Here is an 18,410-nt window from a genome sequence, read left to right as displayed (position 1 = left end):
GCAAGTTTAGTCCCTCTTAATGAATTATATAATGTCCCACGTCAAAATATTGACACTTTGGGCCCAATCTGGACATTTTTACTTAGGGGTGTACTCACTTTTGTTGCCAGTGGTTTAGACTTTAATGGCTGTGTGTTATTTTGAGGGGACAGCAAATTTACACTGTTACACAAGCTGTACACTCACTACTTTACATTGTAGCAAAGTGTCATTTCTTCAGTGTTGTCACATGAAAAGATATCATCAAATATTTACAAATATTTTCAAATGTGAGGGGTGTACTCACTTTTGTGAGATACTGTGTGTGTGTGTGTATATATATATATATATATATATATATATATATATATATATATATATACCCGATATTTTAAAAAGATCTGTTTTTGTTAAATAAAGAATCATATTTATTTACAATCAACTTTATTAAAAAAATTAACTGGAAAAAAAGGTTCTTTAACCATGTAATACCTGAACAACGGTAAATACTGATTGTCCACAGTTCATATAGAAAAATAGGCCAACATTTCATAAGGTTTTGACACTAAATCAGCAGTTGCATATGATGAATTATTTAACATTGTCAAATGTGTTGCTAGGAGACAATATTTGGGCCTATTTTTTTTTCTACCACTCATCACTGTAATGGTGTGTGGGTGTGTGTGTAGGAGTCCATTCCCAACATGGCTGAAGCCTGTGGTTTCCAGTATGAACTGGTGCAATATAAGTGGCCGCGTTGGTTGCATCAGCAGACAGAGAAGCAGCGTATCATCTGGGGTGACAAGATGTTCTCTTCCATCCATCCATCTTCTACCGCTTACTCCTTTTCAGGGTCACGGGGAACCTGGAGCCTATCCCAGGGAGCATTGGGCACAAGGCGGGATACACCCTGGACAGGGTGCCAGTCCATCGCTGGGCACAATCACATACACACTCACACACACATTCATACACTACGGACACTTTAGACACACCTACCATGCATGTCTTTAGACTAGGGGGAGGAAACCGGAGTACCCAGAGGAAACCCCCGCAGCACGGGGAGAACATGCGAACTCCGCACACACACACTCCAGGGACCCTGGAGGTGTGAGGCGAAAGTGCTAACCACTAAGCCACCGTGCGCCAAAGTCTAAATTCACTCAAGATTAAATTAACCTAGATCTACATCAAATGCTCTTTGTCCGAATATTTGCATGCTTAGAGTCATTAATTAGTCATTAGTCCTGTGTGATTGCGCTCATGTCGTTTGAGACTACTCTTACAAGTAAAACTCTTCCCACACAGTTCACAACGATACGGTTTCTCTCCTCTGTGAGTGTGCTTGTGTCGTTGGAGACTACCCCTACAAGTAAAACTCTTCCCACACTCTTCACATTGAAACGGTTTCTCTCCTCTGTGAACGCGCTTGTGTTGTTGGAGATTTCTCTGATGGGTAAATGTCTTCCCACACTCTTCACATTGATACGGTTTCTCTCCTCTGTGAAGGTCCTTGTGTTGGTTTAGACTACTCTGACGAGTAAACGTCTTCCCACACTCTTCACATCGATACGGTTTTTCTCCTGTGTGAGTGTGCTTGTGCTGTTGGAGATTACTCCTAGAAGTATAGCTTTTCCCACACTCTTCACATTGATACGACTTTTCTCCTCTGTGAATGGGCTTGTGTTGTTTGAGACTATTCTTACAAATAAAGCTCTTCCCACACTTTTCACAGTGATACGGCTTCTCTCCTCTGTTAATGTGTTTGTGTCGTTTGAGACTATTCTGATGGGTAAAACTCTTCCCACACGCTTCACATTGATATGGTTTCTCTCCTCTGTGAATGTCCTTGTGTTGTTTGAGACTACTGTGACGGGTAAAACTCTTCCCACACGCTTCACATCGAAACGGTTTCTCTCCTCTGTTAATGTGCTTGTGTTGTTTGAGACTACTCTGATGGGTAAAACTCTTCCCACACGCTTCACATCGAAATGGTTTCTCTCTGTGAATGTCCTTGTGTCGTTGGAGATAACGCCTACAAGTAAAACGCTTCCCACACGCTTCACATCGATACGGTTTCTCTTCTCTGTGAGTGTCCTTGTGTCGTTGGAGATAACTCCTACAAGTAAAACTCTTTCCACATGCTTCACATCGATACGGTTTCTCTCCTCTGTGAGTGTGCTTGTGTCGTTGGAGATAACTCCTACAAGTAAAACTCTTCCCACACTCTTCACATCGATACGGTTTCTCTCCTCTGTGAATGTCCTTGTGTCGTTGGAGACTACCCCTACAAGTAAAACTCTTCCCACACTCTTCACATCGATACGGTTTCTCTCCTCTGTGAGTGTGCTTGTGTCGTTGGAGATAACTCCTACAAGTAAAACTCTTCCCACACTCTTCACATCGATACGGTTTCTCTCCTCTGTGAATGTCCTTGTGTCGTTGGAGACTACCCCTACAAGTAAAACTCTTCCCACACTCTTCACATCGATACGGTTTCTCTCCTCTGTGAGTGTGCTTGTGTCGTTGGAGATAACTCCTACAAGTAAAACTCTTCCCACACTCTTCACATCGATACGGTTTCTCTCCTCTGTGAATGTCCTTGTGTCGTTGGAGACTACCCCTACAAGTAAAACTCTTCCCACACTCTTCACATCGATACGGTTTCTCTCCTCTGTGAGTGTGCTTGTGTCGTTGGAGATAACTCCTACAAGTAAAACTCTTCCCACACTCTTCACATCGATACGGTTTCTCTCCTCTGTGAGTGAGCTTGTGTTGTTGGAGATAACTCCTACAAGTAAAACTCTTCCCACACTCTTCACATCGATACGGTTTCTCTCCTCTGTGAGTGTGCTTGTGTCGTTGGAGATAACGCCTACAAGTAAAACTCTTCCCACACTCTTCACATTGAAATGGTTTCTCTCCTCTGTGAATGTCCTTGTGTCGTTGGAGACTACCCCTACAAGTAAAACTCTTCCCACACTCTTCACATCGGTACGGTTTCTCTCCTCTGTGAGTGTGCTTGTGTTGTTGGAGATAACTCCTACAAGTAAAACTCTTCCCACACTCTTCACATCGGTACGGTTTCTCTCCTCTGTGAGTGCGCTTGTGTTGTTGGAGATTACTCCGACGGGTAAATCTCTTCCCACACTCTTCACATGGATACGGTTTCTCTCCTCTGTGAAAGTGCTTGTGTTCTTTGAGATTACTATGACGGGTAAATCTTTTCCCACATTCTTCACATAGATACCGTTTCTCTCCTCTGTGAGTGCGCTTGTGTTGTTTGAGGCTAATCTTACAAGTAAAGCTCTTCCCACAGTCTGAGCAGTGGTACATCTGAAAAACAATAAAATGATTCAAGATGCTTAAATAATTTCGATTGTGCCTCCATGGGTTAAAAGAATTGTTTTCTGTAATATGGCTTGACCACCAAATTACCCACCTTTTAATAACTGTAACAGCTTTGTAATTTTAGATTTGTAACGTAATTCCATGGACTGCAGCCCAATTTTACTAATGCCAAACCTACTGTTACTGATCATTTTTTAGATGTACAAGACCGTTGACCTAACTTACACATGATTTTTCATCACTAATCACACAGAAATATTTAATGTAGATCTTTATATTAGAGCTGCAACAACTAATCAATAATAATCTATTATGAAAATCATTGTCCACAAATTTCATTATCGATTAGTTGGTCTGCAGCGGCATGAGGTGCATTTACTCATTACGTTACTTCTGTTTTGAAAACACGCTTCGGGGAGTAAATACTAAAGTTGTGTTCCAAATGATGTACTATACAATTACAATATGTACTGTGTACTCTACCGTCTAGTGTGTGGATTTTAGAAAGGTAATATCATCTCAGATGGAACACTAGTGTCACGAACCGGAGTTGGCACAGAAGCAGAAGCGGGTGTGTAGTAAAGGGTAGTTCCAAAGACGTAGTCGTAAAACAAGCAAGAGTCAGGCGATCGGTCAAACAAAGCACAAGGGGACAGGCAGAAACGTAGTCGTACTTCTCCGGTGCCAGTGTGGGAGGTAAACGCATTGTCGCGGCCGCAGCAAACGGCATGGCTTGACTTAGCCTAGCTACCTGCTCAGTCAGGTTGGCTAGACGTTGGTCGTGGTTGCTGATCATCCGACCATGTCCCTCGATGGCTTGTGGCCAACGTGGATCCCCCGATGCTTCCATTGGAAGGCGAAGTATTCTGTCACAAACTGGAGTTGGCACAGAAGTAGAAGCGGGTGCGTAGTTAAGGGTAGTTCCAAAGACGCAGTCGTAAAACAAGCAAGGGTCAGGCGATCGGACAAATAAAGCACAAGGGGACAGGCAGAAAGCATAGTCGTAAACGGGAAAAGAGGTCAAGATAATAAAGATAGCAAACGAATGTGAAAGGCTTGGAAACGCAGAGAACAGGTCTACCGAACGTATACTTCGCAATGAACATTTGGTGAATGACTCTCTAAATACTAGTGGAGAGTGTGTGTGTGTGATTAGTGACAGGTGTGGGAGATTAGAACTCCGGGGATGGTGAGCGCATGCGTGCATGGGAGGTGAGTGTTGCTTCTTGGGAAACTGAGTCCTGGCCGGGTTGAGATATGACAACTAGCGGTTTATATATATATATATATATATATATATATATATATATATATATATATATATATATATACAGTGAGGGAAAAAAGTATTTGATCCCCTGCTGATTTTGTACGTTTGCCCACCGACAAAGAAATGATCAGTCTATAATTTTAATGGTAGTTGTATTTGAACAGTGAGAGACAGAATAACAACAAAAAAATCCAGAAAAACGCATGTCAAAAATGTTATAAATTGATTTGCATTTTAATGAGAAAAAAGTATTTGACCCCCTCTCAATCAGAAAGATTTCTGGCTCCCAGGTGTCTTTTATACAGGTAACCAGCTGAGATTAGGAGCACACTCTTAAAGGGAGTGCTCCTAATATCAGTTTGTTACCTGTATAAAAGACACCTGTCCACTGAAGCAATCAATCAATCAGATTCCAAATTCTCCACCATGGCCAAGACCAAAGAGCTCTCCAAGGATGTCAGGGACAAGATTGTAGACCTACACAAGTCTGGAATGGGCTACAAGACCATTGGCTACAAGGCCAAGCAGCTTGGTGAGAAGGGGACAACAGTTGGTGCGATTATTCGCAAATGGAAGAAGCACAAAAGAAATGTCAATCTCCCTCAGCCTGGGGCTCCATGCAAGATCTCACCTCGTGGAGTTGCAATGATCATGAGAACAGTGAGGAATCAGCCCAGAACTACACGGGAGGATCTTGTCAATGATCTCAAGGCAGCTGGGACCATAGTCACCAAGAAAACAATTGGTAACACACTACGCTGTGAAGGACTGAAATCCTGCAGCGCTCGCAAGGTCCGCTGCTCAAGAAAGCACATATACATGCCCGTCTGAAGTTTGCCAATGAACATCTGAATGATTCAGAGGACAACTGGGTGAAAGTGTTGTGGTCAGATGAGACCAAAATGGAGCTCTTTGGCATCAACTCAACTCGCCGTGTTTGGAGGAGGAGGAATGCTGCCTATGACCCCTGGAACACCATCCCCACCGTCAAACATGGAGGTGGAAACATTATGCTTTGGTGGTGTTTTTCTGCTAAGGGGACAGGACAACTTCACCGCATCAAAGGGACGATGGACGGGGCCATGTACCATCAAATCTTGGGTGAGAACCTCCTTCCCTCAGACAGGGCATTGAAAATGGGTCGTGGATGGGTATTCCAGCATGACAATGACCCAAAACACACGGCCAAGGCAACAAAGGAGTGGCTCAAGAAGAAGCACATTAAGGTCCTGGAGTGGCCTAGGCAGTCTCCAGACCTTAATCCCATAGAAAATCTGTGGAGGGAGCTGAAGGTTCGAGTTGCCAAACGTCAGCCTCGAAACCTTAATGATTTGGAGAAGATCTGCAAAGAGGAGTGGGACAAAATCCCTCCTGAGATGTGTGCAAACCTGGTGGCCAACTACAAGAAACGTCTGACCTCTGTGATTGCCAACAAGGGTTTTTAAACCAAGTACTAAGTCATGTTTTGCAGAGGGGTCAAATACTTATTTCCCTCATTAAAATGCAAATCAATTTATAACATTTTTGACATGCGTTTTTCTGGATTTTTTTGTTGTTATTCTGTCTCTCACTGTTCAAATACAACTACCATTAAAATTATAGACTGATCATTTCTTTGTCAGTGGGCAAACGTACAAAATCAGCAGGGGATCAAATACTTTTTCCCTCTCTGTATATATAAAATTATTTTCTGTATTTTAGTTTATATTATGTATACGTATTTATGCATTATTTTTTATGGATGCTCAAAAAGCACAGAATTAAACTACAGTCCTAAATGAATAATATATATTCTGGTGTGTATCTGTGTGAGTATTGGGTTCTTTTCAGTCTTATATAATTGGACTAACAGTTTAGTTTTAGTCTGAAGTTTATATTTGTAACACTCAGTTTGTGGATTTTATTTTAAATAAACAAAAAAAAAGGGGGGTACTGAAAGTTTGGCCCCACACCCAATTAACCAGGAAAAAATAATCGGCCAACTAATCGATTATGAAAATGATTGTTAGTTGCAGCCCTACTTTATATGTTTATAAAATTCAGATACTAGTCATAATGTCACGTATCGGGAAACTCTGGACTCCACTTCCCATCAGCCACTGCACTGCACTAGTTGTCACATGACCACCTGCACCTGATTCATGTTTTGGTTAATGAGCACTCATTGGTATAAATAGTCCTTGTCTGCACCATTAGTTTGTCTTTCGTTGTCTTGGATGCCTGTTGTTCGTGGCTTGATGTTTGTTTCTTGCCACAGGGTGTTTCAAGGTTGTCATAGTGTGTTTGTTTCTTAGTATGTTTCTTTAAATAAATGTCCTTATCTGCATCTGCTTCTGGCTCAACCATCCGAATTGTGACACATACAAAGATGACCTTGCTCTGGGGGTCAGTGTTTTTTTTCTTCAAGCTGAAGCAATGTATGTGTTTAGACTCTGGAAAACCAACATGTAACTTTGTTTCCAAATACAATGGATTACAGCATTATTGTAATCAACATATATTCTCTGTTAAAGTAATCTTACTATTATTCAGGTGTGTTATAATTATAGCTCGTGCCACGTGCATGCTTCTTAAAATTCCAGTAATGCCGCATCCCTAGGGACTTGGGTCACTAGGCTTGTGTGATATAATCAGTCTGAGTTTCTTATAACTGTTGCAGCCAAAAATGCTTAATTTTGCTTAGGCTTAAAAAAAAAAAAAAACCTCAGTTTTTTTGTGCTTTTTTCTAAAGATAACTGGAAATTTGGTGAAATTGTTTTCAGGGGTGTTTGTTGGTAAATGAGACCTTTTAGCTGTACTCCTGTTTGACGCATGTGAATTGAAGAGGGATTTGACTGAATGCTGATGTCCCATGATGGATCTTGGCCCAAATCTGCAGAAAATATGCTGTAATTTAGAAATTGCAAGCTCCTCCCAATATGTTTGTGCTTGATTTGCATTGTTTAAAAGAACTGTAATCTTGAAACTGGAGAAATCATTATAAGTTGCATTTTCAGTTGAATTTGGGGAAACCACTTGAAGCATGCATTGTGTTGAAGTATTTGATTTGCTTTTGTTTGATTTGTTCATTGCAAACAGCTGAAAGTCTGTCAAGTTTGACAATAAACCTGTTTTACCATGGTGCTTTAATTTTGATTGCAACTATAGATGCATTTGAAACAACACTGATGCCAAACTTTTGAACAATACTGAATACTTTTGTGAATTGCTATGAAACTATAAACATTAGTTTTGTACTTGTTTGTTGTATCAAGCCACAACCAGCAACAAATTTATAGCATTTATTCATCAGCATTTTGTCATTCCCCCAAACATACTAAGCCAGTACACAGACATTAAGCTAAATAATTATATTTTAGTCTTACCAACAAATTCATATGTAGAACAAAAAACAAATAAACTTCATAAATATTATCGATTCATAAATGATTAACTTATCATATAAATTAAGTTATTGTAACCAAGGAAAAAAAAGCCTTATTCTTCAAAAAGTACAAGTGTCTTATCATCTTGGTCATGTTGTTGCTGCTGTGGAGCCTGTCTCTGGTCCTGCTGCTGAAAATGAAAAGTATGTTAGTTTTACAGAAATTAACTACATATTAGGGTAGATACTACACTTACAATTTTTTAGAGGAGAATTGTGCTCATAATTACAAAAACCCATGGGCATAACCACGCATTCTTTGGGGGGGATCGTGTCACCCCCAATGTTGAGGAAATACCAATTTGTCCCCCCAATATACAGTAATGACCCCTGCCAACGGATCTGTCTTTTCTTTATTTATTCTATTTAGTTATGTCTATTCCTTTTTTATATATTTCCATTTGTTAAGGAAAATTGGTGTGTGCCCCCCCCCCCCCCCAAGTGTACACTTGGTTGCACCCATACTCAACACAAGTTCGTTGATGTATTTTAGAAGCACAATCTGTAAGAAATGGAGACAGCAGCCAAGCGTAGAAAAGTGCAGCACAACATACAAGCTTATTTTCAGACAGCAAGTAACTAGATACCTAAATAGTAGGTGACCTTAGCTTAGTATAGAAAGCATCATACCATGGCTTGGATTATTCTTAAGAATGTCAATTAACTGTTATTTGCACACCCACAAAATAGGCTAGGCTAACGCCAGGTCCAGTTTGACCATTAACGTACTGGAATAAAGATGGTTTGATGTTGGACGTTCGACATTCGCGGATATGCGGAAATTAAGGGACCATCTCTAAAGTTACGACATTGTTAAACACGATTCTAACTTCAATAGCATTTGAATGGAATGACTTACAGTCACACAACCAACTGTAAAGTGTTCATCTAGTTGTCAGGTATAATGCACACCTTTTAGATTTTTTATATTTAACAAAATAAGCTATTAAATCATATATAAATTAGACATGAATTTCACTACAGAATGGGCCCATACACAAAATATACCATTATTTAAAGCTCAATAGCATTTGAAGGCAATGACGTACAGTCATATAACCAACTGGAAATGTTCATCTAGGTGTCAGGTATGACGCACACCTCTTAGATTTTTGAGATTTAACAAAATAAGCTATTAAATCATATGTAAATATTGCCATGTATCTCACAACAGAATGGGCTCATACACAAAATATACCATAGTTTAGATTTTTGATATTTAACCCTACAATGCATGAACAAAAAAAACCCTTCATGAATGCATAAAGGGGGTCAAAATGACCCGTACTTGATTGAATGGTTTTCTTAAAAAAAAAATAGATGTCCTATTAATGAAATTATATCTCTCTCTCTATATGTATATATATATATATATATATATATATATATATATATATATATATATATATGCGCATACATATGTTGATTTAATTTATTTATTCATTTTCATGTGATTCATTTACTGATTTGCTTCTCTTTAAATCCAGTTTTAGACCGTGATATTACAAAGGTCTTTCCAGATTATTACTTGCCACACTGTATGAGATAATTCCAATAAAATTGCCTAAATTGTATAACATAATTTGTTCACCATGTTAGGTTCAAATGCTCTAAAAACAGATTCACATTTGAATAACATTACTCTGTTCCAATTCACATCCTTCAAAGCATTGGCAAACACCCACACACCAAAGTCTTCATAAAACATATGAGACAGCAGTGTTTCCCACAATAACCAAAAGATGTCCATAATGTGAAAACAATTCGGAGAGTAACTTGAACTAACCAACGAAATTACTAAGCCAAAAAGTTCCAGTAAGAGAAAAAACCCCTACTGACTTCAAGTCTGATAAACAGTCTGCGCATAATAAGTATAATGTTCTTACTTTTTAAAGTTGTAACAAATAATATGACAGTGTAGCACTTAAATCCGAGGAAAAAACACTGATAAAATTAAATAAACAGAAACTCTAACCCCGTCAGAGCATCGAAACAGAGAAGCACATTAATACAGAAGTAGATTTAAGAGGAGTGAGTCCACAAAATCTAGGCGAAGTAATGCACCGACAATATCCAATAAGAATTCGAATTCTGTGGAGCTGGAAGGCCGAGTGCAAAAAATAAAGAAGAGCGATAAAGACTCCGCTGTGTAGGTGATGCGATTCACCCCGATATCACGAGTTTAACATAGTCTCCTGCTTCCTCCGCTGAAATAATGTCCTTCTGAACACCGTTATATGTAATGCGAAGCCGAGCTGGGTGAAGTATTCCATAGCGAACGCCCTCAATAATACGAAGTTGACGCCGAACCTCGTTAAACGTGGCCCGGGCGGTCTTGGCTGTGTAGTCGGGGAAAACGGAGATGATGAAATCCCTCACTTTAATCCGCAGGATCTCTCTCGCACAGCATAAAATGTAAACACAGTCACTGTGATAGTGGAATCTGCACACAATAGCTCGTGGTCGTTCACCAGGTTTGGGCTTCGGCTGATGGATCCGTGGGACCGGTCCAGAACTGGCTCCTTCTCCAGACCAAACGCCTCCTTTAACAAGGCCGCTACAGCAGTGGTGTCAGCGCCCTCTGGAACTCCGACTATCCTAACATTATTGCGCCGTGACCTCGACTCCAAATCCTCACATTTATTCTCTAATTGAGTCACGGTCGCAGTGAGAGACTGGATAGTAGTCTTCATGTGAGCTATGTCATCGGTGCAACCGGAGAGAGCATGCTCCGTTTCCACAACAGCACCTTTCAGTGTTGATATGGTAGCCTTGGTAGCAACTTCATTACTAGCCAGCTGTAGTTTCACGGCCTGCAGGTCAAGCTGGATAGTAGACAGAGCTCCCCCCGAGAGTCTCCTGGAGCTCCTTTTTAAAAATATCAGCGATGTCCTTCCTCAGTGAAAGCCAGCAGCTCGAGCCTGAGTGTGGTGAAGTCAGGGTCACCGCTCTGCGACGCAAATTCAGGGTAAGAAGGGGACTTACTCGCAGCGTGCACACTCGGCCTCAGTTGTGTCTGAATGCTACCACAGGTTTTCGTGTTCTTTCCAGACATTTTAACGTACCACAAAGTTAAAAGTGCAAACAAGGAAACAGAGTAGAATAAGTCAAAATCTATTGTATGACCGAAAAGCGCAACTTGATTACAATTTTAATCGAAATCAGCAGGAGCCTCCAACTTCTCTTCCTACTCCATCGAACTCCGAATTCCAAATCATGCATACATTTGTACGTATGAATATATATAAAAATTATTTAATTAATAGGACATCTATTTTTTGAAGAAAACCATTCAATCCTTTATGCATTTGTGAAGTTTTTTTTGGTTCATGCATTGTAGGGTTAAATATCAAAAATCTAAAAGGTGTGCATCATACCTGATACCTAGATGAAAACTTTCCAGTTTGTGACTAAGTCATTTCCTTCAAATGCTATTGAAGTTAGAAACGTGTATAACAACGTCGTATGTAACTTTAGAGACGGTCCCTTAATTTCCTCATTTCTGCGAATATCGAACGTCCAACGTCAAACCAACTTTATTCCAGTCATTAACGTTACATTCACTTGCATATCCTCCCGCCGAATTCGTTGTGAACCCTCACGTTGTGACAGACTGTTATAAATACAAATGAAAGTGAGGAAAGTTGCACAGCATTTCGTTCCTTTACACTACATTTGGGCTAAGGACAAATAATTGGACCAACCCAGTGTCCATACCATGGTTAAGCCCTTGCGAAAACCTAATTTTAGTTACACAGTTGAAGTTTAGTTTTTATTTTGATAAAACAGATCGTTCCAGTCCTTGATTCTGATTGGTTGAGCCACTGTAAATTACTCTACAAACAAACGCCTGTGGATTAATCTCCAGGTGAGAAAGAGATCTGGCCAAAGCCTGCCTTGTGATTCTCCAAGCATACACATACCTCCTGTGTGTCTCTCTCTCTTTTCAGTGTTCATTCTAAAAAAAATAATTGTAGTGTTTCCAATTAATTAACATAAATATTTTAACGTATAAGGGCTTGTGCATCTTTCGATTTTAACATAACAGGGACTCTTTGACCCAAAATGGCCTTTCAAGTAGGTGAAAATAATGAATCTTAATTTACTAAAATAATTACAGACATCTGATTAATAGTAACCGTTAATAAAAAAGGGTATTTATGTAAAATCCTGCCACAAGAAATATATACTTACAAAACCCTTACTTATATACTACTATAATACTATTCAACAAATATATTCACTAATTAGGTAATAATAAGTGTAAACTTCATAAATATCTTACCTGGACTGGAAAAGAGTGTCTGTGAAAGAACTGCAGTGGACACAAACAAATCAACATGTGAATGACTTGCTATTCTTCAGTAGGTACTTACACTTGATACCAATTGGTAAAATAAGATCAATCATAATGTAAAATTAACACTAGACTAATGTTGAGGCAAAGAAATGTGATATTTTAGTTTAAATGGCCAATTTAAAACTAAAAGGGAAGTAAAAATCTATCTCAGATTTGACCTCATGCCACCTCACATGTCTCTCGTTTGTGCGCAAATTAACAAAACAGGGTATTTAATTGCAAAATTAAGTCTGAAAGATAAACATACAACACATTCCACTCATTGACTGACATGAAATGTTACATGGGCAAAATTTATGAATAAAGATAGATTTATAGCGCTTACCTTTTCCTTAGCGTCCGTCTGTCCTTGGAAATCGTTACTGGCAAAATTAGGCGCATGTGCAGTACTCCAAAAATCCGATTCTGCACACTGCTAACAATTTAAACTTCATAGAGAAGTCTCATGCCTTCATTAAAAAATCTCTTTCATTCACAAAGATATAATATTATGAATAATCACCATAATACTGAGCAGAATGGTTGGTGGGTGTTGTAAATTTCCCTTTTGCTGGCAGATATTTGCCATTGATGTATGACAATGTCAAAAGATAATAAAATTCAGACCTTGATTCATGTACATTAGTAAAATGTTTGATACATTTAGTAAATTTCCCATATTATATTCAAATGCCAACTTTACCAAGACGTGGTGACATTACCTTTGAGCCAGTAGCAGCAGGAGCCTGTGGAGATTTTCCTGAAGAGCGTCGTCTGGATTTCATCATAAGAGGTGTAAAGTCTCAGGACACTGGAAGAAAAAATACAGAGATTCATGACTCCAGAACTCCAGCAATATTTAATTGATAGTAGGACTGCATGATTATGGCCAAAATGATAATCCTGATTATTTTGATCAATATTGAGATCTCGATTATTTATCACGATTATTAATTGATTTAGTGACCACATATTTTTATTGCACTTTCACATTTAAATAAACAGACCGCTGCTTTCACCTCCATGTTGTGCTACACTCCTGCTAATGTACAAATCTTTACATAAAATTAGACTGGTCCTTCAAGTGCATCATCTCGTAGAAGCAAAATATAAATAAAATTGTACCCAAAATATAGGATGAGTAAAAATAAAAATGCCATCAACCAAATGAAAATATGTGATCAAATATAACAATATGCAACCAAATGAAAACAATTCAGGCGAATGCAGAAAAAGCATCAACAGTGTTTACAGGTGGAGAGACGCGAGAGTTTCTTTTAGGAGCACTTGTGAACCTATTTACAAAAATTTAGGATCACAGTTGAAGTTTTTTTTCATTTTATTATTATTATTTTTTAGAGATGGTAACATTAATGTGCCACAATATAACACACAAGTAGGCATGAGAAAACTTGAGCTGGTCAATTATGACAGAATTTAGGAACATAGTGTGATTTCATGACAAATTAATTTACCTTATGATAAACTAAATATAATATTTTCAGTTCATTTTACAGACCGTATGCAAAAAAAAACAACCGTTAACCTGTTCCACCTTGTAAACAAATACAAAAAAACATCAATGTTCAGTGTTTGAAGTCTGTTCCTCTTAAATATATTTAAAGCTACACTATTAGACATTTCCACTGTCGTGGTTCTGGGCTGGAGTCAGTTCTCCAACCGCTCTGTGTATATATCTGAATAATCTCATATAGGATGTGATTGGGTGAGTTCATTTACCCGTCAGATGCAAAGCGCTTTAGTTTAATGGTGTTCATTACTGATGCGCCGATGAGGATTTTAATGACCGAAACTGATCCAGATACCAATATTTTTTTATTTAACTTTAATCAGGAAGCCTATCATAAAGTTAAATGTAAGCTCTCTGCTCATGGTCACTGTTCATTGAATTAAAATAGTAGCAATGAGAAATACCGTTGGTTATTTGATAAATAAACATGCATAAAATATTTATTTTTAAATATCTTAAACAATAAAGAGTCCTAATTAAAAGTAGACTAACACAAACATGATCCATATTAGGAAAACGGTTAATAGCTTTCTAAGTAAATACTGAACTAAGCTTAATGGCAAATTGATATTAAATGCAACCAAGGGCATTGGTTTGCATATGGACGGTAGGGACATATCCCTACTAATATTTTGGGAGGGCAGAATTGTCCCTACCAATATTTGCGCAAACCCGTTCGCATTATCTTTGGAGTCATGTAAATTTCAGAGCATTCTCTCACAGAAGCTCCAAGATTTAGGCATGCTAGCATTTGACTGGCTGAAAGGGAGGGGCTATCTTAAGGCTCACCTTACGTTCAAATATCGAGCTGCCAGTGTAGAGTACAGACACGGAGGCGAGGGCTGATCGGCTGACAATATTAACTAAGTAATCAAGGCTGTCATTCCATACCTCAAGCATGGGTGAAAAATTTAGTCTTTCAGATAACTTTACTCCCTTTCCTATTCTATTGCCTGCATGGCACAGCATACATAAAGTATTTTTCCCATGCCAACATGTTTTGTACTTTGTAGATATCATGTCACCAAAAAAATGGCGAGACATCAGGAGCTTTTTCCCCACTCAAAGCGTAAGTAATAGGTAGTAAACTAACCGTCCAGTAGCCACATTGATTTAAAATGAAAACCTGTTAGCGACCAAACGTCACCAGCCTTGCACTGCGGAAAGTAATGTCCACTGATGTTAGTTAACCGTGTTACCTAGCATTAACTAGCAAGCTAACCCTGGCTTCTGTCTTCTGCAGGCTAACAGTCAGGTTGTTAGCTGGAGCATAAAATAGGTGCATATACGAAATTATGTTGAGTTGAATTTTAGTCTAGAAATCCCATGAAAATGTCATCATTTAATGAATAAGTTTGTCTGCAGGAAACGCAGCAGCAGGCTGAAACAGCTGAGTCTTCAGGGTTTCAGGTGAGGTCCTTATTATGAATTATATTTTGGAATTGTAGGGAGGCATCAGCATTAAAGTCAGCCTTTAGGATGTTCAGCAAATATACAGTATAACCTTTGAAAGTCAACATATTGGTCATGAGTTTGTTATTAAACCCAGGCCTATATGACGAGTTCGTTTGCAAAAACGGACATCTCCATTCTTGTGAATATTTAAAAATCATGGGGGTTTTTTTTATTGCACATTCCAGATAACATCAAATTGCAGTTGGAATGTTTTAATTAAGTGAAAATAAATGTCATCAAAACAACCCAATTACAGCTGGATTTGTATTACCTGGAATGCACAATTTAAAAAATGATTTAGGAAAATGAATTCAAATGGTGGATATCTGTTTTTGCAAATGAACTCTTCATATGCTATTATGGATTAATTGTAAATGACTAATTTACATGTGTTGTAAGTACCATATATTGTAAGTACACCATGGACTATCATGAAGAATGTTGATGTTGGATGCAAAACATTTTTTTTTCTCTGTTCCGTTAACAAGTAATGTTGGCTTAGTGGTTAGCATGTTCACCTCTCACCTCCGGGGTTCGAGTCCCACCAGGGCCATGTGTGTGTGGAGTTTGCATGTTCTCCCCGTGTTGCGGGGGTTTCCTCCGGGTACTCCGGTTTCCTCCCCCAGTCCAAAGACATGCATGGTAGGCTGATTGGCATGCCCAAAGTGTCCGTAGTGTATGAATGGGTGTGAGTGTGTATGTGATTGTGCCCTGCAATGGACTGGCACCCTGTCCAGGGTGTACTCCGCCTTGTGCACGATGCTCCCCGTGACCCTGAAGAAGGAGTAAGTGGTAGAAGATGGATGGATGGATGGATGGATGGAGGTGTGTGCCCCCCCCTCCAATTGTACACTTGGTTGCACCCATACTCAACACAAGATCGTTGATATATTTTAGCAGTTCAGTCTGTAAGAAATGGAGACAGCAGCCAAGCAGTAGAAGATGGATGGACTTTCTTTTAGTCTTTGATCTTTTGCTTTGTATAATTTGTATTTAAATGTAAATACAGATCTTAATGTAAATATTGGTTGTCAACATTAAACAGTTCTTTTTTTCCCAGGGTGGGTGAGTGGGTGTCCCTACCAATATTGAGACCAAATCTACGCCCTTGAATGCAACTCACAGTAATTAAACATTATTTATTTCTCATTTTATTTATATTTTATGAAGTTATTATAATATCTATTTTTTCATCTATAGGTGTAGATGCATTTTGGACTTCCTGTAGTTTTTATTCCGATTGTATTATACAACTCCGAACAGGTCACTCGCACCGGTGTGAATAAATATTTATTCAGTCGCACAAAGTACTGTTCAGTCGCAAACGCGAGTGAAATGGTCGCACTGTAGAGCCCTGAGTTTATCTGTGAGGTTATTTGCTGTCCGGTGTGATAACATTTAATGTCCCCGACAACCTCTATAGAATCATTTAGCAAGCGCTGGAGCTCGAAGCGAAGCGGACTGCTCGACGGCTAAAATGCTAATTCTGTTTCCAGAAAATGACGTCATCCCCGCGCCGCTTTATGTGATTGGCTGAAAGAGCATGATTTGACCTGTGGTGGAGTTTTACTACAGTGGAGAGGGGGGAGGGGGAGGGGAGTAAAACCCAACCGTGTGTAATCCGTGCTCAATTTTGTAAACCGCGCGCGCACCTGAAGCTCTGATGGAGCTTCTCTCTTCTATTTCTCAAGAAATAAACACACAGAAAGGACATAATGTGTATTGTCTTAATAATGTGCATTGAGTGGACATATATATATAATTTTTTTTTTTTTTTACATTTTCTCCCGTTAAAGCGCGCGCGGAAGCGGCATTTGGGAAAAGTGAATGAGTCCTTCAAATGTACTTTCCTACCTTCAAATTAACCACCCACACATGTCTAATAATCTGAATTTAAGTTTGATTTGTCTAACTTTAACTCATTTTGGCTGTTCTCTTATTCGAAAGACTGTTAACATAACTGATGTAACGTCACATAATTGACATGGGCAAACTTTGCAAACTCTATCTAACGTTAGCTTGCCAGACACTTAATTAGAAGCTAATGATAACGTTAGCTTGTCGGCTCTAGCTTTACTGTTGCTCATCCTTGCAGTGACTATGAACATCCAATAGTCTAAATACGTATTTTCATCTGTATATAACAGCACGCATTGGGTCATCTAATAAACTGTTACTTACCGACACAATGCGAAAAGACTTTCTGTCAGAAAATGTCCTTCCTTCCACCTGCTGTGTTACACTAGATTCGTCCGAGGAAGGAGGGGTCTATTAACCCAACTCCCGCCAGAAAGACGGACGAATCAGCGACCAGTCTGATCTACATGACATTTACATACATTTACATTTACATTTGTTCACTTAGCAGACACTTTTATCCAAAGCGACTTACAAATGAGAAAAATACAACCAAACTAGGTCTCTAGGTCAGTCACTCCTAATGGTACGGTCCTCCATAGCGGTGACACTATCAGAGTTGATTTCTAGAAAACAGTTATAACACTCCATTTTGACACCAATTCTTTCGTGGTGCAGCGTGAAAGCTAACCGTTTAGACAACATACACAGTTAGATCAACTCCAAGTAGAGCTAGATTGACTCTCTGTTCATCAGCACCAAAAATTGAACTGTATATATATTGAAGTGTATATACTTCAAGGACCTCAGCAAACAGACTAACTTATGTAATACAAGCCATCAGGGTTGGTTAATAAGCAATAGATTCAAAACCTTCAGACAAAAATCCCCACACATTTCTCAGGCACTACCTTGTGATACAACCTTCCAAGTGACTTTACAGACTACCTTTAGCTATTGTATTAATCATGTTCATGTTCATTGTATTTTCATGTTCATATTGTTAAATGAAACCAAGCTGTATTGTGATATTCATCTGATCAGTACTCGCATGCAAAAATGGATGTAAAACCCGTCATTTAAATTAGTGAATGTACAGTTCACTGTCCTAGAAAGATAACGGTCCTATTCAGGGTCTGTCTCACTGATCGATTTAATCCAAGGTTCTAAAGTCGGGCAATGTGATGATGTCTTAGAGTGCAGA

At 39.0% G+C, this 18,410-nt stretch overlaps 1 protein-coding gene and 1 long non-coding RNA gene across 3 annotated transcripts; both read right to left on the bottom strand.

Annotated features, from left to right (window-relative positions):
• Positions 1-450: 450 nt before the first annotated feature.
• On the bottom strand, positions 451-4,180 carry LOC124626011 (zinc finger protein 850-like). Its single transcript, XM_017455454.3, has 2 exons — positions 4,082-4,180; positions 451-3,315 (listed from the first exon to the last, which is right to left on the bottom strand). The coding sequence occupies exons 1-2, from the start codon at positions 4,178-4,180 to the stop codon at positions 1,210-1,212; spliced, it is 2,205 nt and encodes a 734-aa protein (XP_017310943.3). The 3' UTR covers positions 451-1,209.
• Positions 4,181-7,867: 3,687 nt separating this feature from the next.
• On the bottom strand, positions 7,868-17,606 carry LOC108257570 (uncharacterized). 2 transcript variants are annotated; one of them, XR_006983919.2, is made up of 6 exons: positions 17,531-17,606; positions 13,086-13,174; positions 12,710-12,796; positions 12,310-12,339; positions 11,948-11,982; positions 7,868-8,155 (listed from the first exon to the last, which is right to left on the bottom strand). It is a non-coding gene; the product is annotated as an uncharacterized LOC108257570 (long non-coding RNA). The 2 variants fall into 2 exon arrangements; XR_006983918.2 differs by having other exon boundaries at positions 12,710-13,174.
• Positions 17,607-18,410: the final 804 nt, after the last annotated feature.

The sequence above is a fragment of the Ictalurus punctatus genome, chromosome 2 (assembly GCF_001660625.3).
Source record: "Ictalurus punctatus breed USDA103 chromosome 2, Coco_2.0, whole genome shotgun sequence".
In the NCBI taxonomy this organism is placed as follows: domain Eukaryota; kingdom Metazoa; phylum Chordata; class Actinopteri; order Siluriformes; family Ictaluridae; genus Ictalurus; species Ictalurus punctatus.
This window is presented reverse-complemented; position numbering and strand designations above follow the sequence as displayed.